This window comes from Lissotriton helveticus, chromosome 6 (genome assembly GCF_964261635.1).
Source record: "Lissotriton helveticus chromosome 6, aLisHel1.1, whole genome shotgun sequence".
NCBI classification, from domain to species: Eukaryota; Metazoa; Chordata; class Amphibia; order Caudata; family Salamandridae; genus Lissotriton; species Lissotriton helveticus.
Genome location: NC_136067.1, coordinates 1498398856 through 1498426795, shown reverse-complemented (window position 1 = coordinate 1498426795; position 27940 = coordinate 1498398856). Strand labels below are relative to the sequence as shown.

The 27940-nt window shown below is 47.1% G+C and overlaps 1 protein-coding gene across 1 annotated transcript in view; it reads left to right on the top strand.

The window, feature by feature from the left end:
- Positions 1-21477: 21477 nt before the first annotated feature.
- LOC144762756 (uncharacterized) overlaps positions 21478-27940 on the top strand; it is a 242030-nt gene continuing 235567 nt past the window's right edge. The window contains exons 1-2 of the mRNA XM_078648007.1: positions 21478-21570; positions 22067-22195. Of these exons, the coding sequence (XP_078504133.1) occupies positions 21478-21570; positions 22067-22195 (222 nt within the window). The remainder of the gene's footprint in view (positions 21571-22066; positions 22196-27940) is intronic.

Below are 27940 nucleotides of genomic sequence, written 5' to 3'. Positions count from 1 at the left end.
ATTCTTGCTAAACTTCTTGCGAATCGGCTGATTGCGGTGATCGCGGACTTGATCCATCCGGATCAATCCGGATTTATACCTCACCGCAACACTGCGCTCAATTTGCGGCGCCTTGGCTAGGGCGGGGTCTCTCCGGGAGCCGGCCATTTTGGTTTCCCTTGACGCCTCTATGGCCTTCGATACGATCGAATGGCCATATTTGTGCGCGGCTCTTGCCAAATTCGGTTTTGGCCCTAAATTTATTGGGTGGATCAGACTTCTCTACGAGCAGCCATTGGCGCAGGTGGTTGTCAACGGCAGAGCCTCTGACCCCTTTGTCCTCGGGCGGGGAACGAGACAGGGGTGTCCCCTGTCGCCGCTCCTCTTCGCACTTGCTCTTGAGCCCCTGGCTGCATGGTTGCGATGGGAACCATCGCTTAAGGGTATTCGGTGGTCGCCCGACTTTGAGGACCGAATTTCGCTTTATGCGTTCTGTTTGATGTGTTGAGTTCTTTTGGCAGGAATTCGGGCCTGGTTATTAATTGGGCTAAATCCTGTATCTATCCGTTCGCAGGGGATGAACTTCTTCTTCCCCGCCACTGTCCGATCCCTGTTTCCAGGGATGGCTTTAAATACCTGGGGATCTATATCTCCCTCGATCCCAAGGCCCGATATGAGCGAAATTTGTTACCTCCGCTTTCCCGTCTCCGGTCTGATGTTGCAGCGTGGTGTGGTTTGCCGCTGTCCCCGTTGGGGAGGGCGGCCCTGTTTAAAATGATGTCTCTCCCCCGCTTTTTGTATGCCATTCAAAATACTCTTGACCTGGTACCTGCTGGCCATTTTCGAGAAATCGAGGGCTTACAGAGGCGTTTGGTTTGGGGCGGGCGGCCGCGTATCGCACTGGCTAAGTTATCCTTGCCGTGGTACGATGGAGGAATCGCTTTGCCCGACATCAGGCGCTATTACTGGGCTTCCCAATTGAGTGCAGTGAACCATGCCATGTATGGCCCTGTCCCAAACCCGGCATTTGAGATGGATAGGATGATACTTCCTGGGGGAGACTTCAATCGGGCGCTATACTCTAAAACAGCCCGTAAGCATCTGACCGGTCCCACGGCGGTGGCTGTGCGGGTCTGGATGAGTGCTACATCCGCCATGGGTTGGACTGACAAACTGACAAAGTCGACCCCACTGTACGCTGCGGAGGCACTGGGCGGCCTGTGGTCCTCCCAGGGCTTCGATAAGTGGGACCTTATTGGTATTAGTAAGGTGGGCGACCTTTGGGCCACAGGCAAGGTCAAGACCTTTGAGACATTGCAACGGGAATATCACTTGAGTAACAAGGAATATTTTCGATACCTTCAGATCAGTCACGCACTTAACTCGGTCTTCCCGGCTGGGGTTGCTATCCCGGAGTCTTCTCCTCTTGAGGATAGGGTGCTTGATGGGCATGTTCCGGACAGCACCATATCTCTCATTTATAAGAAACTCATCAATGATCGCTCTGATCTCCTTCTCCGGTTACGAGCCGCCTGGACCGGGGATGGGATAGAACTGGATGATGAGGACTGGCAGGCGGCTATATCCTCCCCCCGGGAAGTTGCTATCCCGGCCCGCCTTCGCTTAGTGCAACTGAAAATTTTGCATAGAGTCTACGTTACGGGTCCGCGATTGATACACATGGGTTTTTCAGAGGATGGCTTGTGCAGGCGTGGGTGTGGTATGTTGGCTACTTTTTTGCATATACTTTGGGAGTGTCCTGTGGTGGCGATATTTTGGCGCCAAGTATATGAGGTCATGCATGAGGTGACTGGAGTGGAGTTGTTGCCTGAAGCCAGGCGCTGTTTGTTGAATGTGTGGGAGCCGACTGACTGCACCGTAGCTCAAAGTCAATGGGTTACGTTGGGTAATATGATTGCTAAGCGTGACATTGCCCAGTTGTGGGGTTCCCCAAGGGCCCCGACGATTTTGAAATGGTCTGACAACATGGACTGGTCCATGTTTAGAGAGAAGGTGGTGTATGTCTCTCGCGGTAGACCCAAGAAATGGGGCAGGATTTGGGACCAGTGGAATACCTACCGGGGGGAGATCTGCACCCCCCCCTTTACTGCTCCCTCGTATCCACTTCTTCTCCCTTGATCATGCGTTCCTTCTACTTATTTCTTTGTTGATTATCATGTAGCTGCGCCCCGATCTCCTCCCCTAAATATCCCCCTGACATCATCATCTCCAGTATAATATGTCTCTTTTTACCTGCCTCCTATTGCCCGTTGGAATTGCCCATTGCTGTACCTTGTGTTGCCTCGATTTCTTTGTGTTTTGTTGTTGTTTTTTTAATATCATAAAATATGAGACCTTTCACTTCTTCGTCCTTCCACCTGCCTTACATGATCACGTAACGTTGCTGCCTGACCTTCGGGTTGTGGGCTAAATGGCTGTGTATATCGATGTTGATCTTTTTAGTGCCTGATTGGCCAACATTGGTGGTTGTACTTTTGTAATTGTTCTTTATTTTACAAAATAAAGGTTTTAAAAAAAAAAAAAAAAAGTATGGTTGTGGAGAGGACTTGTCGTAGCTGTGAACAACAAACCATCCATGGGCTCTTTCTGTAAGTATTGCCTTATCCTCTACTAGTGATAGCCTTTTCACTGTCTTATTTACAATTTGTTTAAAACAATGGTAGGACCCTGAGGCTGCCCAAAGTTCCTCGAGTCCCAGACGATCTATTGATGCTGTCAAATAGGTCCTTGCTGCACACTCCCTCTTTAGGTGTATTTCATTCCGTAAATAGGAGTTCAGTGTGCCCGTTTCAGATTGTTTTGATCCTATACCAGCTCTTAGCGTATGCTCCTTTGCGGGCTATTTCTTGACTTTGCATGCCAAGTTTTAGGCTTATTTGGGCTGGTGAGACGTACTTTGGTAAATAAATATTATCCTGGCATCTCTTGAGACAGTTCTATCCAGTGATTGCCGGGATGAGTTTCGCTTGCCAGACTTGTAGCAGTGGGATAAAGCTAGGACCGGCAGTTTTCTGTTTGATCGATTTTATTGCTACCGCAATCGAGTTGCCTCTTTTTTTGATTGCCTCTTTTTGTAAATTAAAAGTCCCCTTATTATCCATCATCACTCCTAAGTAATTATATTGGTCAACTACTTTGATTGGCGAATCAGCCGTATGCCAGCAGTATTTAGAGGTTTCCTTCTTTGGATGTATCCTCATAACCTTCGTTTTATCATGGTTAATGGTTAAACCATAAGATGTTGGAAATCGACTAGTTGTGTCCAATAAGTGAAGGAGACCGATGGGGGTCTGGCTAACCAGTACGAGGCCAAAGGGAGGGACACAGCTAAGATCGCCATACATTGGTTGTGGGCTGGATATGACTCACTAGGCACAGCAGTTTCAAAGTCGGTGGCCCTTAGGTGCCATAGATTACAAGCTTTTGGGGGGATGTCCAGGCCTTGCTCATGGGCATGCCTTTCAACAGTTTCCATCTCTATGGATACAAGGCAGACTTAGGGATGGAGTGTTTTGAGAGCAGCAAAGCTATGACCAAGTCCTTGGGCCTTTCCATGGCCCCTTGCCAACCCCAGTCTGCCTTGAGCTCCTTTCACGGCCAACGAAGGAGCTTTCAGCTGCATCTCTACCCACCCAGCCACCAAGGGCGCAGGCTTCCCATGCTGACATTTGTCCTATCCTAGACCTGTGCCCTTTAAATTTGTTCATGAAAAAGGAGGGAATTCAGAATGCTTACACTCGCTCAGGTTCTGCTGCCCTGGACCCGTGAGACCGGATAGTAGCGTTGGACTTGCCGGACGCATACTTCCACATTCTCTTCCTGCCTGCCCACAGATGTTACCTGCAGTTCACTGTAGGCTACAAATATTTCCAGTTACTTGTGCTCCCATTTAGCCTTACAAGGGCCCCTCAGGTGTTTTCCAAGGAGATGGCAGTGGTTGCATCTCATCTGTGGAGAGCAGGGGTGCCTGTCTTTCATTATCTGGAAGACTTGCTGTTGAAGGTGCGCTCGCCCAGGGTGGTCGTCTACCACCTTCAGACTACAGCGGACCTCCTGCACTCACTGGGTTTCATTATCAATGTGCCAAAATCAAACCTGACCTCTTCTTCGATGCTCCCTTTCATCAGAGCTGTTCTGGACACAGTGCAGTTTTGGGCTCATCCTCCCGAGTGGCAAGTCCAGGATATTCAGGCTATGATACCGATGTTTAAGCCTCTATCCTGGCTTTCAGTCAGACTGACTCCGAGGCCTTTGGTCCTCATGGCCTACTGCATTTTGCTTGTGATACATGCCGACTGGCATATGCAGAATCTGCAGTGGGACCTAAAGTTCCAGACATAGCATCAGGGAAATCTCTCCAACATGGGCACCACAATAGATCTGCAGTGGTGGCTAACAAACACCGATTGGGTCAACGGCAGACCCCTCTCCCTTCACCAACTAGATCTGACAGCAGTGGCAGATGTGTCACTCTTGGGTTGGGGCGGCCATCTGGGAGAGGTTGAGATCAGAGGCCTCTGATCCCTACGAAATCCGGACCCCAACCTGTTGGAACTCCCAGCAATCCAAATGGCATTGAAAGCCTTTCTATCATCCATCAAGGGAACACTAGAGCAGGCGTTCATGGGCTACACCACTGCCATGTGCTACTGCAACAAACAGGGTGAGTTGGGGTCATGGACCCTCTCTGAAGAGGCCCTGTGTCTCTAAACATGGCTGGAACATCAGGGCATTTCCCGGGAGGTTCAACACCTGCTTGTCTCTGAATGCCATAGAAGATAAGCTCAGCCGAAAATGCCCCGCAGATCACAAATGCTGTTTCCAACCAGAGGTGGTGCATCGTGTCTTCCTGTTTGCCACTGCCAAGACCGCCAAATTTCAGCAGTTCCGCTCCCTGGAGTTTCCAAGGTAGTTCTTGCTAAAAAGCTTTTTGACTCCAGTAGAGCTACAGCCTTCTTTATGCCTTTCTGCCCATACCACTCCTGTCCAGAGTTCTTAAGATCAGGAACGACCAAGCCTAAGTCATTCTTGTGGCTCCAGACTGGGCTTGTAGAGGCTGGCATCCAGAGCTGTTGAGCATTGCCATTAGTCTACCAATCAGGCTGCCCCTATGAAAGAATTTTCTGTTACAGCAACAGGGGAGGGTTCTCAACCCAAACCTATCAACACTCCGCCTTCATGCTCAGATTGAGCACTGACAGTTGACAGCTTTTGACCTTTTGCCCGACGTCTGTGATGTTATCTTGGTAGCTTGGCATCCCTCCACCTAGACGGTATGAGCTGGCCATTGGAACAAGTTTGTGGAATGGAGTACAGTCAAACAGGCTGACCTTTTATCTGCACCCCTATCCCAAGTTCTTTTGTTTATCCTCACCCTGGCCCAGCAGGGCTCTGTATTGGGCACGTTGAAGGGTTATTTTTCTGCCATCTCCACCTTCCTGCGGCTGCCAGATCGGCCTTCCCTTTTCAAGTCCCTATTGTAAATAGGTTTCTTAAAAGTTTGAAACACTTGTTTCCTCCAGCTCCCTTCATTATGCCTCAATGGGACCTTAACTTGGTTCTTATCTTTCTAAAGTGCTCTCTTTGAGCCTCTTCATACCTGCCTTCTTAGGCTCCTCACCACCAAGACGGCCTTTTAAGTGGCAGTTACATCTTCCCTGGGGGGTCAGTGAACTACATGCACTGTCATTTCAGGCTCCATGTCTCTTTCTTCCCAGACAAAGACGTCCTTCAGACCGAGCATCCTACTTGCTGAAGGTAGTTACTCCATTCCACGTAGGCCAGTCCTACTTGTTGCCTACCTTTTATGCTCTGCGTCGTTCCTCTAAGGAAGAGGAGACACTTTACTGGTTGGACCCAAATAGAGCATTGTCGTTCTACCTAGACCGCACCAAACTGTTCCATCTGGATGATCAACTCTTTGTGGGATATAGTGGAGCCAAAACAAGGAAGGCTCTGATGAAACGAACCATCTCCTGATGGGTTGTACTCTGCATTAAGATCTACTACGCGTTGGCTAAGACACAACCCCCAGAGTGTTTGCATCCTCATTCCACCAGTGCACATGCTGCGACCACTACATAAGAACACAGAGTTCTGGTCCTGGGCATCTGCCAGGCAGCAACGCGGGCATCGCTGCACATGTTCACCAAGCACTACTGCCTAGACAGTCAGGTCCATTGGGACGGGGATTTCGCCTGTTCAGTTCTGCAGGACTTTCTAGTCTAAACCCACCTCAGGGGAGGTATTGTTTAGGTATCTGTTCTAAGGTAATAAATTTGAGGCAAGAAGTCTCAGATGAACAAGGTACTTACCTTCGGTAACGCCTTACCTGGGAGAGATTTTATCTAGCTGCAGATTCCTTACTGACCAACCCTTCTCCCCATTCTGCAAACAGATTTATAGATACAGGGCTACTTCCTTGTCAGGGCCCTGATTCCACACACCAGAGGTCAGTGTTCTTTATGGCTGCGTGCTCCTGGCATGGAAAATCGGAAAAAGAAACTGATGTCAGCACTCTGAGGTGGCGCCTATATAGGAGCTAATTTACAAAAAGGGGTGGTGATGGACAGAGTCTCTGAATTAAGCAGAGTACTCTCACCCAGTCAAGAGATCAGGGCTAGATCCAACACCGTTTTTTAGCTCATTGCACCATCCCAGTTTCAGAACCTGGCTGTATGCAAATTAGTCTGTCCCTGGCCAAGTGCATCATGGGAACAGGGCAGACCAGACTACAAAAGCCAATTCTTACACTGGGAAGGAAACAAGCTTCCGGGGACCGGTTTCTGGCATTCCAGCCGTCTTCGGCCCGGCTTGCTTGAATCCTGATGGTGCAATGAGCAAGGGACTCACATCTGAGTATACCCTTCCACGCTTAGGGTGGACAAAATAATTTACAAAAAGGGGTGGTGATGGACAGAGTCTCTGAATTAAGCAGAGTACTCTCACCCAGTCAAGAGATCAGGGCTAGATCCAACACCGTTTTTTAGCTCATTGCACCATCCCAGTTTCAGAACCTGGCTGTATGCAAATTAGTCTGTCCCTGGCCCAGTGCATCATGGGAACAGGGCAGACCAGACTACAAAAGCCAATTCTTACACTGGGAAGGAAACAAGCTTCCGGGGACCGGTTTCTGGCATTCCAGCCGTCTTCGGCCCGGCTTGCTTGAATCCTGATGGTGCAATGAGCAAGGGACTCACATCTGAGTATACCCTTCCACGCTTAGGGTGGACAAAATAATTTACAAAAAGGGGTGGTGATGGACAGAGTTTCTGAATTAAGCAGAGTACTCTAACCCAGTCAAGAGATCAGGGCTAGATCCAACACCGTTTTTTAGCTCATTGCACCATCCCAGTTTCAGAACCTGGCTGTATGCAAATTAGTCTGTCCCTGGCCCAGTGCATCATGGGAACAGGGCAGACCAGACTACAAAAGCCAATTCTTACACTGGGAAGGAAACAAGCTTCCGGGGACCGGTTTCTGGCATTCCAGCCGTCTTCGGCCCGGCTTGCTTGAATCCTGATGGTGCAATGAGCAAGGGACTCACATCTGAGTATACCCTTCCACGCTTAGGGTGGACAAAATAATTTACAAAAAGGGGTGGTGATGGACAGAGTCTCTGAATTAAGCAGAGTACTCTCACCCAGTCAAGAGATCAGGGCTAGATCCAACACCGTTTTTTAGCTCATTGCACCATCCCAGTTTCAGAACCTGGCTGTATGCAAATTAGTCTGTCCCTGGCCCAGTGCATCATGGGAACAGGGCAGACCAGACTACAAAAGCCAATTCTTACACTGGGAAGGAAACAAGCTTCCGGGGACCGGTTTCTGGCATTCCAGCCGTCTTCGGCCCGGCTTGCTTGAATCCTGATGGTGCAATGAGCAAGGGACTCACATCTGAGTATACCCTTCCACGCTTAGGGTGGACAAAATAATTTACAAAAAGGGGTGGTGATGGACAGAGTCTCTGAATTAAGCAGAGTACTCTCACCCAGTCAAGAGATCAGGGCTAGATCCAACACCGTTTTTTAGCTCATTGCACCATCCCAGTTTCAGAACCTGGCTGTATGCAAATTAGTCTGTCCCTGGCCCAGTGCATCATGGGAACAGGGCAGACCAGACTACAAAAGCCAATTCTTACACTGGGAAGGAAACAAGCTTCCGGGGACCGGTTTCTGGCATTCCAGCCGTCTTCGGCCCGGCTTGCTTGAATCCTGATGGTGCAATGAGCAAGGGACTCACATCTGAGTATACCCTTCCACGCTTAGGGTGGACAAAATAATTTACAAAAAGGGGTGGTGATGGACAGAGCCCTTTGCCTTGTTTGTGCTGTCACCGGATTACCGAGGAATCACCGCCCTGAAGGCTACCCAGCTGTCACTGACTCCAACCTCGCCGGACCCGCTCCGCGGGTCCCGCAGCGCCTCGTGTCACTGAGGAGGCTGACTGTTGTGGGAGCTAGAAGAGGAGGTGCGGGCAGGTGAGAGTGCCGGCGGGGCTGCGAGCACGCAGGCAGGGACTCCATTGTCCAGGAGCCCCTGCGCGCCCATCAACACACCTGGGCTGCTCTCCCCGCTGGCCACGCCCCCCGCTTGACTGCCACAAAAGCCGCTGTTTGCTGCATACTTTGGGAGCCCTTTGCCTTGTTTGTGCTGTCACCGGATTACCGAGGAATCACCGCCCTGAAGGCTACCCAGCTGTCACTGACTCCAACATCGCCGGACCCGCTCCGCGGGTCCCGCAGCGCCTCGTGTCACTGAGGAGGTTGACTGTTGTGGGAGCTAGAAGAGGAGGCGCGGGCAGGTGAGAGTGCCGGCGGGGCTGCGAGCACGCAGGCAGGGACTCCATTGTCCAGGAGCCCCTGCGCGCCCATCAACACACCTGGGCTGCTCTCCCCGCTGGCCACGCCCCCCGCTTGACTGCCACAGAAGCCGCTGTTTGCTGCATACTTTGGGAGCCCTTTGCCTTGTTTGTGCTGTCACCGGATTACCGAGGAATCACCGCCCTGAAGGCTACCCAGCTGTCACTGACTCCAACCTCGCCGGACCCGCTCCGCGGGTCCCGCAGCGCCTCGTGTCACTGAGGAGGCTGACTGTTGTGGGAGCTAGAAGAGGAGGCGCGGGCAGGTGAGAGTGCCGGCGGGGCTGCGAGCACGCAGGCAGGGACTCCATTGTCCAGGAGCCCCTGCGCGCCCATCAACACACCTGGGCTGCTCTCCCCGCTGGCCACGCCCCCCGCTTGACTGCCACAAAAGCCGCTGTTTGCTGCATACTTTGGGAGCCCTTTGCCTTGTTTGTGCTGTCACCGGATTACCGAGGAATCACCGCCCTGAAGGCTACCCAGCTGTCACTGACTCCAACATCGCCGGACCCGCTCCGCGGGTCCCGCAGCGCCTCGTGTCACTGAGGAGGCTGACTGTTGTGGGAGCTAGAAGAGGAGGCGCGGGCAGGTGAGAGTACCGGCGGGGCTGCGAGCACGCAGGCAGGGACTCCATTGTCCAGGAGCCCCTGCGCGCCCATCAACACACCTGGGCTGCTCTCCCCGCTGGCCACGCCCCCCGCTTGACTGCCACAGAAGCCGCTGTTTGCTGCATACTTTGGGAGCCCTTTGCCTTGTTTGTGCTGTCACCGGATTACCGAGGAATCACCGCCCTGAAGGCTACCCAGCTGTCACTGACTCCAACCTCGCCGGACCCGCTCCGCGGGTCCCGCAGCGCCTCGTGTCACTGAGGAGGCTGACTGTTGTGGGAGCTAGAAGAGGAGGCGCGGGCAGGTGAGAGTGCCGGCGGGGCTGCGAGCACGCAGGCAGGGACTCCATTGTCCAGGAGCCCCTGCGCGCCCATCAACACACCTGGGCTGCTCTCCCCGCTGGCCACGCCCCCCGCTTGACTGCCACAAAAGCCGCTGTTTGCTGCATACTTTGGGAGCCCTTTGCCTTGTTTGTGCTGTCACCGGATTACCGAGGAATCACCGCCCTGAAGGCTACCCAGCTGTCACTGACTCCAACCTCGCCGGACCCGCTCCGCGGGTCCCGCAGCGCCTCGTGTCACTGAGGAGGCTGACTGTTGTGGGAGCTAGAAGAGGAGGCGCGGGCAGGTGAGAGTGCCGGCGGGGCTGCGAGCACGCAGGCAGGGACTCCATTGTCCAGGAGCCCCTGCGCGCCCATCAACACACCTGGGCTGCTCTCCCCGCTGGCCACGCCCCCCGCTTGACTGCCACAAAAGCCGCTGTTTGCTGCATACTTTGGGAGCCCTTTGCCTTGTTTGTGCTGTCACCGGATTACCGAGGAATCACCGCCCTGAAGGCTACCCAGCTGTCACTGACTCCAACCTCGCCGGACCCGCTCCGCGGGTCCCGCAGCGCCTCGTGTCACTGAGGAGGCTGACTGTTGTGGGAGCTAGAAGAGGAGGCGCGGGCAGGTGAGAGTGCCGGCGGGGCTGTGAGCACGCAGGCAGGGACTCCATTGTCCAGGAGCCCCTGTGCGCCCATCAACACACCTGGGCTGCTCTCCCCGCTGGCCACACCCCCCTGTCCACTAACCAATTAGCTACAAGGAACAGAGATTAAATCTGCCCACTACCTCCGCCTCGCGGGAGCGAGCGGGAGCGCGCCGGGAGAAGCCCGGGACAAGGGCGGGACAGTCTGTGGCCGTCCGGGGCCGAAGGAGGCTGGGCTGGGCCAGCCCCTTAACACCTGCTGTTCTGCGGCCCGGGTCTCGCCACACGTTGGACATGGCGACAGAAGAGGATACCCCGGGGAAAAAAGGTAGATTACGCAATGGGTCATTGGAGAATTATTTTCAAAAGAAGAGTGAGGGTGAAAAGGACTCTATCCTAGCAGAGCGTAGGGCTGAGCGCCGCCGCTCAGTTGAGAGCATGAAACATAGACCCCTCACTGATGGCTCCCTGCTTGATCTGACCCGGGAGGGAGGTTCTGTAGACATGAGTGAGGACTACGGTAGTCAAGAAGGTGTTCCCCTATTGTTCCGTGATTTTGTTGCCACTCCCTGTTTGCCTTTGGATAACATTATAATCGTTTCTCCTACCCCTAGCCCAAGTCGCGTCATTGTTACATCTAAACCCAGGAAACAGAAACCTAGACTTTTAGCTGCGGCCCAGATCCACCACCCACCACCCAGTAAAAAAAGGAGAAAATATAGGGTGGCACCAGGTAAAGCCAAAACCCCGCACACTGAGTTCGGTAAAGGGGTAAAAACTCCCAGTTCAACTGAGATTATACCAGCAGTGGCACCACCTTTGGTTCACAGCCCATTTGTAGTAGCTACACAGGCGGTGATTTCTGATAGTAACGTTAGAGCCACAGCAGCCATTACCTCACCTCCCCCCACATTGATAGGGAACTTGGAGTTTTTATTGAGATCTCTCCTTTTACCTATTAATGAGTCCATTAAAAAGGTGGAAATCAGACTGACCATACTGGAAGCCGCCATAACCAGCATGGCCAATCTGACCAAAACCCAGGGGAGTGGTGTGGTGCATCCTGCACCCTTGATAAGGCCTCCTCCCCCCTCAGTCCAAAAAAACCCACCTGCCCAAGTGCAGCCGACCAAGCAAACTGTACAGTCCCAGGTTAGAGTAGACACTTCCCCTCAAAACCCACCGCCTCCAAACCAAATAAAGACATCTGTAATAGAAGTGGGTGCTGCCCCAAACAAACCAATTTCAAAGGCTCCGACAAGTAACAACCATAACGTCCACGGGGAAGGTAGAAACAATAGAATTCCACAAAAAAAGGTCCCACAAGTGGAGATTCCCCCAGAAGCAGTGCCCTTTGTGGTGGTCTTGACTGGGGTCCCACAGTTAGCAGAAAACAAGAAGGAGGGATATGTTGACCTCAAGAATAAAATCATTCATTGGTTGAGAACATACAGGACGATAGCGCCCAATATAGACGGGGATATTGTCCATGTTAGACGGATCAATTGGCTGGGGAGTAGAATTAAAAATATTGAGGGGGATGTAGTGGTGGTCAATTTTAGAGATCCTCGGGCTGTTGATTATATTTTAAACTGGCCACCAGGAAACGGGGAAACTTCCATCACCCCTAGGGCCTTAACATACTTTTATCCCAGGTCAGAGGCAACCCCTTTTAAATACCCAAATAAATTCCAATCCTATAGGCCTTCTCTTACCTTGCCCTACAATAACAATTATCCTCAGCATGGGCAACATTTTGCCATGTTGTCGGAACAGCACCTTGGTTGGTCTACGGTCCCCCACAGACACACGATGAACTATGACACCAGGATGAATCACTTGAGACCTTTTACCCCGCTGGACACTTACAATCGGTTTTCTCAGCTCTCTGGGCTGGAAGACTGTGATTGAAGTTCAGCGTCTGGGGGGGAGGCAAGTGAATTACCCGGGGAGGAGGTACCACGACGATTCTGTGGTAGTATAGATACAGGGGAAGTCAGTCCACCTTTAGCTCGAATTAGTATTACCAACAACATTACTGAGGCTTCTATGTCAGTTAGGCCTCTGACTAGCATGGGTGGTCGCCCTGCAACCTCTGCTCCCTCTGTACAGGAGGGGGGGAGCTGTTTGACCATGGTGGATAATGAGGGGGAGATCGGGGAGATATATACCATAGCGCCCAAAGGACGGCGGGTAATAAACCTCCTTTCTTGGAACATCGCGGGGTTAAAAAGAAAGTTAGAAATTCCAGAGTGGCATACGTTCATTGAGAGGTTTGACGTTTGCCTGTTTCAGGAAACTTGGAGCCTATCACCGTTATACAAATCGGGGTATACCACCCACTTTTTGTCAGCAGTAAGTAAGGGAAAGGGTAGACCAGCGGGTGGCCTCTTGGTCTGGATTAAAATAGAACTGGATTGGGTGGTCACACGCCATATCTTGGAGAGTAATGATATACTCCACCTCTCCTGTAGAGGAAAGGGGGAGGGCAGTAGGCTTGACCTCTTCAATGTATATGCTAGAGGGGCCACTGGGGACTCTGCCTCCTTGATTTTAACAGCTCTGGACTCCGCCCTAGCTAACTGCCCGTCATCAGCAAAAATCATCGTGGGGGGTGATTTTAACTGCACGTTCGAACCCCTCCTCGGAGATGACCCCTTGGGCATTGAAGAGGAGGATTCAAAATGGTCCATCCCAAGCTTATCTCTGCCCCCCATTAGGAAATGGTCAGCTAAGGCAATCCAAATCAATGCACTGACTAGGGACCACAAGTTAAGAGCCCTTAATGGCAGGACTTTATCCGATCAGACAGGGGCACTGACCTTCAATAGAATTACTGGGCCGTCCAGAATTGACTACATCCTCATGGATGTTAGTCTTTGGGAAGACCTTATTGATATGGAGGTCCTCCCAAGTCAGGATAGCGACCATAATCCCCTGTGTTGTAAGTTTAATTGGGGCACCCATAAAGGTAGGAGGGTGAACCTCACCTCAAAATCATCTAAAGAGGTTATTCCATTTAATAATAACCGCAGACTGAAATGGGATAAGGCTAAACTTAAGGAGGACGATCTAGGGGCAATTAAATCTCTGGTAGAGGGTTTGTCCTCTGATTTGGAGGTCTGGGTCGGTGAAAACCAGATTAGTAGGGTTTCATACCCCTCCCTTGACTCAGTTTATAAAGTCACAATAGATCATGTTGGTCAATTTTTTACCTCGAAAGGAAAAAGTAATAGGGCTACTGCTATACCCCCCACTTTTAATAAACCGTGGTATACTGATCAGTGTAAGGGCAAAAGAAAAAACCTGACAAAAGCCCTGATTTCTGGGGATCCTTTGCTGGTTAGAGCGGCCAGGAAGGATTACCTAAAAGCATTATCTCTGGCCAAACTTGAGTGGGAGGAACAGCATTGGCAGGACCTATCCAAAGCTGTGAGTAGTAGGAACCCGAACCTTTTTTGGGATCTGATCAATAGATCTAGGCAGAGGAAAGCACAACCATTGGCCGCACATATAACTAGTCAGCAATGGTATGATCATTTCTCATCCCTATATGGTGGTATTGAGGAAACAGCCAGCCCTGTGGCAGTCAGGTTGGGTGACGGGGATACCCCAGGGGTGGTTGATCTTCCCTTTACGACCACAGAGGTAGTGATGGCTATCAAACACCTAACCCCCAAGAAAGCAGCCGGGCAGGATGGGATTCCTGGAGACCTGTTGATAGCGGAGCCACAGGCTTGGGCCAAACTAATAGCCACAATAATGAACTTGATTACCAGGGGTCACCAGGTGCCAGATTCTTGGAAGGGGGCAGAGGTAGTAACCGTGTTCAAGAAGGGGGCGAGAGATGACCCTGCGAACTACAGACCTATCAGTCTGATAGACATAATCCAGAAAGTGGTTGGCAGGGTCATTATTTCAAGAGTAGGAGACTGGATCGAGGAGGCTAGCATTCTCTCCCATCTACAAGCGGGTTTTAGAAGTAAGGTAGGCACGATGGACCAGGTCTTTCGCTTTTTTGTTATCTATTGGAAGGCAGTTACCATCAAGAAAGGCAGCTTATATATGGCCTTCATAGATCTCAAAACGGCCTTCGACCTGGTCCCACGTGCAAAATTATGGGAAATCCTGGGAGAAATGGGATTTCCCAGTGGACTTCTGAACCTAATCGTAAAGCTCCACGAGGGGAATTACGCAAGGGTCAGATGGGGATCACAGGGCCAGTTAACAGATAGGGTTCCTGTGAGGAGAGGAGAACGGCAGGGCTGTGTTATGGCTCCGACCCTCTTCTCCCTATTTGTGAATGGAGTGGTGGACCATCTGAAGGGGGAGGAGGCGGATGCCCCATCCCTGGCGGGGGAAAGAATCCCCACCTTACTCTTCGCCGACGATACCATATTAATCTCCAAATCCCCAATGGGTTTGCAAAAACTCTTGAACCGGTTTAGCTCCTTCTGTACCAGTCGAGGCTTAACCATCAATACCTCGAAAACTAAATTGATGGCACTCTCCCCCTCCAAAAGACTCAAAAATAACTTCCTGCTCAATGGTGTCCCTCTGGAGTTGGTTGAGTCTTTTGACTATCTTGGTGTCCGGATAAACAGTCGCATGACCTGGAGGGACCACTTGGCAAAAATGTTACTCAGTCACCAAAGAGTATCTGGGGTGACTTTGAGGGAGCTCCGTGAATCAAGTAGTAAACCTGTCTCCCCGGCCATGGCCATTTATGAGGGTCAGATTCTCCCGGCGGCACTATATGGCTCCGAACTCTGGGGGTTTGAAAATGTTTCTGAGCTATCGAAAGCGGAAAACAATTTTCTAAGGAAGGTGGTGGCTCTTCCTATCTCCACCCCATTGATCCCCCTGAGAATAGATCTGGGTAGAAGAGCACTAAAGGACCTGGTAAGGTTACGCCCGTTGCTCTTTTGGACCCGTCTAAGAAGAACTGAGGAGCTTGCAAAATATGCTGAAGGGTTGGACGATCTTCTTCTACTGGACACGGGGAAATAAATAGGAAGGCTGAATAAATTGAAAGACTTGGCTCTTAACCTGGGGCTAAGAGATGCATGGGAGTCTCAATCACCGCCACCCAAGGAAGTGATCAAAAAGCTGTATTGGGATTGGGTACAGAGTAATGCGCTGAGGGCCACGGATGGGGGCTCACTCACGGACCAATTTTTGTTATTTAAAAGTGTGAGAAAATTGGAGCCCTTCCTTGACCTGATAACTAAACCTCTAGATCGAGCGCTATACCTAAAGTTGCGATATGGGACGCTCCCGGTGCATGATTTCACTGTGAGATGGTCAAACTCTGGTGCCCCCCTGCGCTCATGCCCTGGCTGTGTAGCACCAAAGGAGTCTGTGGCCCACCTATTCTTTGCCTGTCCAGCTTACAAAGGGGCGCGAAAATTTTGGTTGAAACCTGTCTGCAGGGAACTGGGATTGAGGTGCCACAGCCAGGCACTACGTGTACTTTCTACGGACTCTTCATCTTCCACCATGATTTGCGGGGTGGCAAAATTTTTGGGCAGTGCGTGGACGACGCGCTCCCGCCTACTGAAACTGCATTCGGGGAGACCTACGGTCTGATGTTGTATCCGCTGGTAGCAACTTAGTGACTGTGGTGCACCTCCTTCTTTTATTCGTATTTTAATAATTGTCTTGGAGAATTGGTAATGTATATTGTATATGTATTCTTTTATGGTGATCAATTTGCCGAATAAAGATAATTAAAGTAATTTACAAAAAGGGGTGGTGATGGACAGAGTCTCTGAATTAAGCAGAGTACTCTCACCCAGTCAAGAGATCAGGGCTAGATCCAACACCGTTTTTTAGCTCATTGCACCATCCCAGTTTCAGAACCTGGCTGTATGCAAATTAGTCTGTCCCTGGCCCAGTGCATCATGGGAACAGGGCAGACCAGACTACAAAAGCCAATTCTTACACTGGGAAGGAAACAAGCTTCCGGGGACCGGTTTCTGGCATTCCAGCCGTCTTCGGCCTGGCTTGCTTGAATCCTGATGGTGCAATGAGCAAGGGACTCACATCTGAGTATACCCTTCCACGCTTAGGGTGGACAAAATAATTTACAAAAAGGGGTGGTGATGGACAGAGTCTCTGAATTAAGCAGAGTACTCTCACCCACTCAAGAGATCAGGGCTAGATCCAACACCGTTTTTTAGCTCATTGCACCATCCCAGTTTCAGAACCTGGCTGTATGCAAATTAGTCTGTCCCTGGCCCAGTGCATCATGGGAACAGGGCAGACCAGACTACAAAAGCCAATTCTTACACTGGGAAGGAAACAAGCTTCCGGGGACCGGTTTCTGGCATTCCAGCCGTCTTCGGCCCGGCTTGCTTGAATCCTGATGGTGCAATGAGCAAGGGACTCACATCTGAGTATACCCTTCCACGCTTAGGGTGGACAAAATAATTTACAAAAAGGGGTGGTGATGGACAGAGTCTCTGAATTAAGCAGAGTACTCTCACCCAGTCAAGAGATCAGGGCTAGATCCAACACCGTTTTTTAGCTCATTGCACCATCCCAGTTTCAGAACCTGGCTGTATGCAAATTAGTCTGTCCCTGGCCCAGTGCATCATGGGAACAGGGCAGACCAGACTACAAAAGCCAATTCTTACACTGGGAAGGAAACAAGCTTCCGGGGACCGGTTTCTGGCATTCCAGCCGTCTTCGGCCCGGCTTGCTTGAATCCTGATGGTGCAATGAGCAAGGGACTCACATCTGAGTATACCCTTCCACGCTTAGGGTGGACAAAATAATTTACAAAAAGGGGTGGTGATGGACAGAGTCTCTGAATTAAGCAGAGTACTCTCACCCAGTCAAGAGATCAGGGCTAGATCCAACACCGTTTTTTAGCTCATTGCACCATCCCAGTTTCAGAACCTGGCTGTATGCAAATTAGTCTGTCCCTGGCCCAGTGCATCATGGGAACAGGGCAGACCAGACTACAAAAGCCAATTCTTACACTGGGAAGGAAACAAGCTTCCGGGGACAGACTAATTTGCATGTAGCCAGGTTCTGAACTGGGATGATGCAGTGAGCTAAAAAACGGTGATGGATCAAGCCCTGATCTTTTGACTGGGTAGGAGTGTTCTGCTTAATTCAGATGCTCTGTCCATCACCACCCCCTTTTATAAATTATATAGGAGCTAGGCGTGTCACATCCGGTGCTGCGCCGCCACATAGAGCAAAACAATGCCACCTACCAGCGCACAGTGGTAACATTTCTGTATCCAGTCTGTTGCCTGGGAAATATTCTAAGGCAAGGAATTTGCAACTAGATAGAGTCTCTACTAGATAAAGTGTTACTGAAGGTAAGTAATGTGTCCTTCTATTCCCAATTTAATTCAATAAAGTAATGGAAGGTGCTTCAGAAGCTGAAATCAGAGCACAAAATATGGAAGTTAACACTGTCTTCCCCAGCCTCGGCCGTGTGAGTTGTAATACAGCATCCAACAGCAGCAGCCTGTCAATTGATTCCCCAGTGTTCTACTGCAGATTCCACCCTGAGTTTTAAGGAGAAACTAAGGGGCATATTATCAAGTAAGGGCGTTACATTATCGCCGCTTTTATCGGCATTAAACTGCCGATAAAGCGGCGATAATGGGATTGATAATATGCTCTATGAATTTCAATCGAAGCCCATGTTAAATGTCTTCACATCTAACATGGGCTTCGATTGGAATTCATAGAGCATATTATCAAGCCCATTATCGCTGCTTTATCGGCAGTTTCCTGCCGATAAAAGCGGCGATAATGTAACGACCTTACTTGATAATATGCCCCTAAACCACTAAAAGTCTGTATGTATAACAAAACTGTGGTCCTCCAGAAGCAATTTTGATTAAATCAAAGCTGTTAAACATGAAACATTTCCTTTGGAAATTAACACAATCAGGTGATTCTTTTTGTCATAGAAACAATGGTTTGTGCTTAACAAAGACAAAATGAGAACACATTTTTTAAGTGTTCTCAGATATCTTCTTTATCCATTTCAGTAAAACATTCTGACGTCCAGACTGAAACATGTACTTTTCAACACTAGCAGCAGCCTTTCAGTTAACTCCTTAATGATCTGCTGCAATTTTACCACACAATTCTAATGAGTACTAGAGAGTTAACATTCTGAATTTATGACAAAACTGCAGCACACCTGTATGCCATTTTGATGGAATCAAAGCTATAAAACTGAAAGCATTTTTTGCTGAAGTTACTGCAGTGAATGAAAAAAATGAAGCGGTTCTTTTGTCATAAAGATTATGGAAGGAAGAAGAATTTTTATTGTTCAGTTAATAAAACTTGCAATGTGGCACATCTATTTCATCACTTTTACAAAAGCCACCTTTTCAAAAGCCAAATCTAAAACAATTTTCAGATTCATCCCAGATTTAAAACAATTAATTAATTCTTTAAAACAACCTAAATATGTACTACCTCAATGCAATTACAAGAGGATTATACCACCTACTATTTTCGCTGTTTTCCTCGCTATATCCGAGTCCATCTATTATTATTAATCACGCTACTCTATAAGCTATCTCATAAAGTCCGTTATAACGGAATGTCCTTTTGAAAAACTTATAGTCCTCTCTCCCTTTTTTTCATCCTATTTGCCCGCATTAATAAAGGTAGATTACATCTATTAGAGATCTAAAGTGCAAGTGCTATTCATGAGCTCATCTTGTAGCTATACAGTTACTATGCCCTTATTTTTCACTTTGTACTAGATACTCCTATTTAAATTAGCCAAACCAGCTTTTACTTTGATTGGCTCTCCTTCCGGAGAAAGACCCTTCCTGTGCACTTTTGGCTAGCTTACCCACTGCAATATCCACAAACTTTAATTTTTTTCCAGTAAAACGTAAATTGTCTCCTAGCAAGTCTGCTATTACTGCCTGACTGCTTGTACGAACAGCATATTGATTAAAATCCGATTTTAACAGGTTTTTATGTTTTGCTTTCAGAGCTGGGCAGCTACAAACTATGGGCCCAATTCACAGAACTAACTTAAGACAAAATCCTAAACTTACTACCATTTTGGTATTCACAGAAGGCACTTACTCATTTTGATATTCACAGAAGACACTTACTCATTTCGGTATTCACAGAAGTTAGGAGTCCTAACTTTAGGACTCCTAAATGCCTTCTGTGAATACCGAAAGTCTTAAAATTAGGATTTTTCTCAGTTTAGTAGTAGTAAAGTTGAGAAAAATCCTAATTGTAATACTTTCGATATTCACAGAAGGCATTTAGGAGTCCTAAAGTTAGGAGTCCTAACTTTACTACTACTAAATTGAGAAAAATCCTAATTTTGAGACTTTCGGTATTCACAGAAGGCATTTAGGAGTCATAAAGTTAGGAGTCGTAACTTTACTACTACTAAATTGAGAAAAATCCTAACTTTAAGACTTTCGGTATTCACAGAAGGCATTTAGGAGTCCTAAAGTTAGGACTCCTAACTTCTGTTAATACCGAAATGAGTAAGTGCCTTCTATGAATACCAAAATGAGTAAGTGCCTTCTGTGAATACCAAAATGGTAGAAAGTTTAGGATTTAGTCTTAAGTTAGTTCTGTGAATTGGGCCCTAAGTGACACAAGTCTTCTCTGTCGTCATTACAGAGGCGACATGTTGTTGTATTACTCAATCTTTTCCATGCAGGAAGGTTACTAAGAAATTGACTAAGGCCAAGTCGGAGTCTTAGGAGTTTTAGCTTTGCGTTTAGTCCATTTAGACCCCCAGATAATTCAGGGGTTTTAGTCCGCTGTAAGTGGCAATTACCATCCACGCATGTGTAGAGATTATGGTTAGTGCTCTAGAAAGCTAAAATGAGGTCACATTTTCTATCTGTTCTCAAAAAGAGTCCAAAATCTATCTGCTTTCGCCATTAAAAGACATTGTTTATGTTAAGATGTTTAATGTTTACTTTAGTGGGATCTCTATCTGAGTGTAAATGACAATTCACCTTTAATAATTGAATAATTGTATTTCACTGGTGACAATGTGTTAAAACATATACCAACCCCTATTTCACAATTAACCACTGTAGAGAGAGAGCAAGTAGTATTTACCCAATCTTCAGTCAGTAAGGTTTTATAAACTGCAAATAAAATAATGAATGATGATCTGTTTAATACGTTACAACAAGAAAGACCTTGCATTATTTGTATACCAGGTAATGGATTCCATGCAACAATCTCTCCTGAACAGTGAAATGTGCTTAGATGAGGCTGCAGAAGTAACTTGGAGAAATCTTTGCTTGATTATTTTTCACAAAAAACCTTTCACAACTTCTCCTCAAATAATGCGAGGTCATCTGTGGGCCAGAAATATGTGTAGCTATTGGTCTGGGTGCACTTTAAGCAAAATATATTTATTTTACAGTTTTAGCACCAAAAAAGAATGTATATGGCATACACATGCGATATAAAGGTTTCAACAAGAAATAGCATAACAATTTAACTGGCCAGATATAGGAAATGCCACTTCTAAAGTCAGCCAGGAGAAACCTAACATACATATTTACAAAGAGAGGTCCTCAATCTTTCTCACTACTCCAGATTTATTGGTTCTGTCTGTGCAAGAAGACCATCTCCCCAAGTCAATGTGCACATTTTGAGTAAGTACTTAATGGGTTTCACCTGCTGCCTTACCTGAATCATCATCCACAGTTCAGCACCAAGAAACCATTCCTTTGGCATACTTATGCTATGTAAGCGTTTCCTCATGCTATCTCATAACAGAGCAACTAGCCAGGTGTAGGCAATGGCACTTCTGAAATATGTGTCGCTATTGGTCTGACAGGAGGGTATAGATTAGGCCTTGGCGGTGAACTCCACTCCGCTCGTGGAGTTTGCAGATTTTTTTGCACTCTGCTCCGCGGAGTTCTGAAAAACTTTGCTCCGCAGAGCCGAGTGGAGTTTTTTTCTTTCTTGCGCTTGCCAACTTTAAGTTGGCGATCGCGAGCAAGGTAAATACAAGACTAAACTACTTTCCACCAAGATTTCTCAACCAGGCGGTTGCATATGGTTGCCACTGATCTTGTTGAGAATACTTCAGTTTGTGCTGAGGAAGCTGCTGCTCAAGTAGGACTTCTACTCGGGCAGCAGAAAGAATCGGTAACCTCTGGTGCGGCACATGATGCTGTTTATGCTGTTTTTACAGCACGGGACAAACACTGGGCGTTAAAACGAACGGCGCAAGGTAAAGCACTCCACTGCTTCACTTCTCCACGTGCTCCGCCCAAGCCTAATATAGGTTTATCTCACCCCCGGTTGTTTTTCAACGCCTATGGAGCAAGTGATACTTGTACCCAATTATGATGACAGAGAAAAGCAGGGTCCTAATATTACACCAGAAGAAATGTTGAAACCTATTTGTTATGGTGGGCAGTGACCATACTTGTCTAGTGATTTATCGTTTTATGCTGTAAACTGCCCTAATACAATAGTCATCCTGTTTAATGTCTGATTTATGTGTTCTGTTCATTGAAACCTGAATATTTATTGTGTCTACCCAATGGTAAAACTGATATATTTACATTGTAGTCTAAGAGGAATATAATAGACATTATTGCAACTGTACATGTGAAAACACGTTCTGTGTTTCATTTAGAAATATCCCTCAGTCAATGAGAATCTCAAGAAGCTGGAATTTCCGGAAGAAGTATATGTCACTAGCAGCAACGAGTTAAAATCTGAGCCAAAACATACCGAATGGTTAACCCCTACAGTTTTGGAGCAGGTATAATTGACCCCAACTTCTTTTCCTTTCTGACATTATTTCTATTTAATGTGATACAGCTGCTCTGATCAATGTGTAAGGTTTTATAAACAACAAGTAAAGCCTGATGATGTGTTTTCACAATTTACACCAGATATTTGGCAGGCTGGAAATTGAAAGACATTTTAAAAGTGGAACATGAAGTATGGATTCCGTGGAGCAACCTCTCCTGAACTCTGAATTCAATATAGAAACCAAGCTGTAGAAGTAATTCGCAAAAGATTTGCCTGAATGTATTCCATTACAAACACAAAGCCTTGGGCTGCTTATCATCAAATAATACAAGGACATCCTAGCAGCAGGGATAGATGAAGTAAATGGTCTAGAACAAATGTAAAGGGATGTCTTTACAGTTTTAACACCCAGAAGTCCTTACTGTGGCATACATATGTTGTATAAATATTTTAAAATCATACAGCATGACAGTATAACCAGCCACGTATAGGCATTACCACTTCTGATGTCAGTCGGGAGAAATCTCAATTGAAAATTAACGAAGAGAAGTGTTCACATTTTTCCAATGCTCCAAATTTACAGGTTCTGCCTGAGCAAGATGACCACCTCCTCATTTCAGTCAATATGTGCAATTGGTGTGTACGCATTTCAAGGTTTTCATCTGCTGTCCTTCTTGGACCAAAGGCTTTTCCCTCATCCACATTGAGTGATTGGGCAGCCAGACCCTTAAAATATCAAGAGAACTACAGCAAAGGTACCCAGAGGAGATCCCTAAATGGATGCGAGGGAGCACAATGGAGACAGAGAGCAGCTGGGAATCATGAGCATTTAGGGAGGGTGGTGGTAGGCTCTCATGCCTGGCAGTGAGAATTTGCCTCAGGGAAGAGTTTAGGGGATCCTGCAGTAGAGACACTTTACAATGCATGGCCAATTGCCAATGCAAAAGTAACTTCCTGCCAAGCAGTGAGGTATTGAAGCTTTAAAACTTTATTAAATGAGTTTTATAATTTGCAGTTACTATTGTATATAAAGTCCAGATAATATTTAAAATGAGCTGAAGAGAAACAATTCAAAGTGAACTTCAAAGACAACAGAAAAAGGTTTGGGATTGGAATGTTGGACAGTCCTCTCAGGACCTTGTTTCTCAGAGAATCCAGGACTAGATAGAGGACATTTAAAAATAACTCTTCTGGACTTTCATCCAGCTATTATTAACACTATGTAAGTTGCACAATTCCATCCTGAATCTCTAGTACAGTTTTTTTCTCAAATTTCATATCTAGAGGCATTGTAGAACCTCGAATACAGTCTGAATTGAGGCACCGTGAAAGTCCACTGTCCTTGCCAGTTGGCATAGTAAGGTGATTGCAAAGTACAGCAAAATATTCTACTTCTCATTTGTGACATTGGCCAAATTTGATTATTGATAACCATAACATTTCTTTTATGAATTTAGTAGAAGCCTTAGCGGTTAGATGTTTGCTTACAGCAATCATATTTTACCCACTTTATTATGAAGCCTGGACTATGAAATAATCAGTTTTCTGCACCTACTTGGGATCTTGGGACATCCTTGTCTTGAATGGAACCTTTTGAGATAATAGGTAATGTATTCATCTTGAAATAGTGAGGACTGATCAAAGGCACTGAAATTGCTCAGTCTGGCGATAGATCTCCTTGGTTTTTTTCTTGAGTGGGAAGATTTTGCTTAGAAGCAATTTGGGACAAAAACTGATAGGTTCTCACCTTGAACTCATCTTATTCAGTAGACCATGCATCTGTGAAATGAGTGTTGTGATCGAACAACAGAAGAGCAAAAAGGTGGTTCCTCTAGCGCTACTGGATGAAGCCGCCACAAAGGAATAGGAGGTTGTCTGCTTCCCACGCTAGTTGTAGATATTGAGGGTTATGGTCAAAGTGGGTACACCCCATACAGTCAATGTGAGTAACGCAGGGAGTGAGTGCGTGCGTGCTTACCATGTAAGGAGTGGGGGGCAGAATAGAGCAAGTAGACTGGCATCCAGGTTACATTCTGGAAGCATTGCCTAATGCGTACTATATCCTCCACACCAACCGCCCTCAAAGTAAAATAGGGGGGGATTCACGGCCATCATACTCCAAGAGTTTACATTTAGCGCTCTTATCCCACTTTGTCTGCTGTTGATAATAAGTAATCAAATTGGAATCAGATGTGGCCCCGTTAGTATGTATCCTGCTCTACAGACCACCACAGCATATGCCCTCATTTCTGTACTCCTTGGGTGAACAAGTCGCCAATCTGACTACTGACCATGCAAGAGTTTTACTGATAGGCGACTTTAATTATTGGGCAAACGATACTCAAGGTGTGCCGCAATCTGCTGAGTGGCTGAACTGTTGAATAATTTGAACTTTTCTCAACAAGTTTCATCAGCTACGCATGTTAAGAGACACACTTTGGACCAAATCTAGTCCATTCATTTGGTAGTATCTGATCTATCTGTAGTATTGTGTATCTGGTCAGATCACAGCCTGATCAAATTTATTTTAGAGGTCCCCATCAGGAACAAAATTCAAACTAAAGGGGGAGGGCTGGGTACGTAAATGGAATGCTATTGATATGACTGATTTCAGTTGCACTTTGGTGAACACAATACCTCAGTATACTTACGACATTAACACTCAAGAGGAAAATATTTCAGCTTGGCTACTAGATGCTAGTAACAAACATGCACCTTTGAAAAAATCAAAACTGACCCGCCGTTTCGAGGCTCAGAGATGGTTCTCGCCTGAATTAAAAACTCAAAAACGTACTCTCCGTCAGTTGGAGAGGAAGTGGAGGGCGGGTTACTCATATAAGGACAAAGTATCCTATCAAACGGCTATGAGAGAATATAAAAAATGCATCTTAAATGCAAAAGCTGCTTACTTTTCATCTAGAATTCTTACCTCCACCAACCAATCTAAAGAAATATTTAACATCGAAGAGGAACTGTCCAATTCAGACAGAGTACTAAGTAAGCCTACTCCCTCACAAACTGTATGCGACAAACTGAATAATTTCCTTATTGAGAAAATCTCTCTTATCAAGGCTAGCATTCCTACTCATATAGCCCAAGAAGTTTCCCCCTCCATATATAAAAACTCATGTTCTTTGGACACCTTCTCCCCCATTGATTCCAAGGCCTTTCATAGTCTTCTGCTTAAAGTCAGGTCTGGCTCTCCTACGGACCATTGCCCCCACATGTATTAAAGGAGGTCTTTACCTCATGTCCAGGCCCTGCTCTTGCCTTGTTAAATAACTCTTTATCTCAGGGCTACGTACCGATTCCCTGACACTGTCCAACTATCGACCCATTTCCTTGCTCCCATATCTGGCTAAGATGCTGGAGGCTCATGTGGCAAAGTGTCTGTCCAACTTTCTGGAACAAACTAACTTCCTTGATCTTCGCCAAGCCGGTTTCCGTCCAGTCCATTCCACGGAGTCAGTCATTACTCCAGTAATGGACGCCTTACGGGAGAAGACTGATTAGAGCCTGGTGCTGCTGGACTTGTCAGCAGCCTTTGACACGGTCGACCATGGTATCTTGGTGGACCGTGTCAAGGAAGCGGGCATCCAGGGACAAGCCTTAAGCTGGATTTGTTCTTTTCTGGAGGATCACTCCCAGGCCGTTCGCCTGGCTCAGTTTGTGGCTCCCAAGCATAGTACCATGTGTGGGGTGCCACAAGGATCTTTGCTCTCCCCACTTTTATTCAACCTCTATCTCCTTCCATTGATCAGGTCACTGAAGGTAAGAAAAACAGTTACCTTCAACTATGCTGATGACCTGCAGTTACCCTTCACTGTTGATAACTCACCCCTCTCAGCTTCGGACTTTCAGTCAGCCTTGCGGTTTATCAGTCCCTGGATGGACAGAAATCATCTAAAACTAAACCCAGGAAAGACTGAATTAATTTTGACAGGTGGCAGCCTGGGGCTCTCACTACTGGCCTGAGGAACTGGATCCATCTCCCACTCCCTCCTCTTCGGCCAAGAGCCTTGGAGTTACAATATCCAAGATCTGTCCCTAAAAAGGCAAGTGGGTTCGGTTTTATCTTCGTGTGCTCACCAGCTACGTAAAATCAGAAAGATCAGCAGACTGCTGACCCAAGCTGCGCTGGTACAGGTTGTACTGGCCATGGTTTTATCGCGGCTCAACTATTCTAATGCAATTTACCTTGGATTACCAGCTGGTCTTATGAAACGGCTGCAGATAGTCCAAAACCAGGCTGCCAGACTGATATACTGGCAACCTAGGTGGTATCATGCTTCCCCCCTTTTGAGGGAATTGCACTGGCTTCCTATGCCCCAACGCTGTGCTTTTAAAATTTGCTGCTTAGTATACAAGTCACTGCATGGTCAGGTCCTGGATTCATAAATAGTCTTATTTCTAGATACACCCCCTCACAAAATCTTCGATCACTTCACCTTCAGCTACTATCAATCCCCACCTACAAATTAAAGCGACAAGGAGGTGCCATGTTTGAAACCAAAACAGGGTCTGGGCTCAATGGCAGTAAGGACAAGCCTCACTTCAACAGTATAACAAAACAATAACCAGTACTGCCACACTACTCTGCTTATACCTTTAGGGAAGCAACGTAGCCAGTTCAGTTCAAATTGCTTTATTCGATTTTTGTTTAAAATCATAAAAGCGTACAGTTAAAAAATACAATCATGATTAAAAAGAAACATACATATTAAGTCACAAATTATCTGTGAGTTAAAAAAGTTAAAATCACTTGCTCGGCCTGTAAATATGGCTATCTTGGTAATTACATACTTTACAGGATTCGTAATAGCAATTCTTACAATACAAAAAAGAGAGTTAATAGGGGTTACAGTACTTAGATTGTAATACGTTAGATCAAAAACTGTTAAGCGCAGGGATACTACGGTAGTGCAGTACACAAACTCCTCTGCCCATCCTGGTATTATCCTCAGCCGTTGGTTTGGGGGCTGGGATATATGAAGTGCTTGGGTAGAAATCGTGAAGGTCCCAGATAGATATGGGGCCATCACCTTCTCTGGGTGTCCAAGTTTGGAGGTATGGGACAATATGTCTACTCCTAAATCTTATTAGTACCAGGTCACCAGTGATGTCGTTTGGGAGGGGACCTAACCAACCTACTCTCCTCGCACTCATGATCCTTCCGTCAAGGTCAAGGGGCAGGGGTCTATTTTTTGTTAGCCAGAACTTGACCTTATTTAACAGGTCATGTTGTCTCTCTGTTTTTCCCTGTTTAAGTTGCGGGACTCCCGAGAGGACGCACACAAATGGAGCGGCCTCTGGAGGTAGATGAATTTGAGAAACCCTATTACGGTCTTCTCTAGTACCAATATTGTGCACGATAGTCGGTTTAAAAGGGGCTTTAGGAACATTTGGGGGCAAAGAGGAGGGAACTATTACTTGGGTTTGGGCAGCTTTAGTTTGTATAGTTGGTTTAGGTCCATACGGGGGGGTAATTGACAAGGGGTGATTAGATGTTGCAACTTTGGTAGAAGGAAACAAATTAAGTTTAATTGTTTCCTCAATCCCTGTCAGTCTATCCCCCAAGGTGTTAAGTTTGTCAATCAGGGGGTATATGATAGATTTGATCGATTGTTCGATCATAGACAGTAAAGCCGTCTGAGAAATGGGCGCTAGGTCGTCTGATTTATTGGACACCTCTGGATTTGGGGGGGAATTGGTAGGAGACAAAGTAGGACTGGAGGGCCCATTTTGTAGTTTT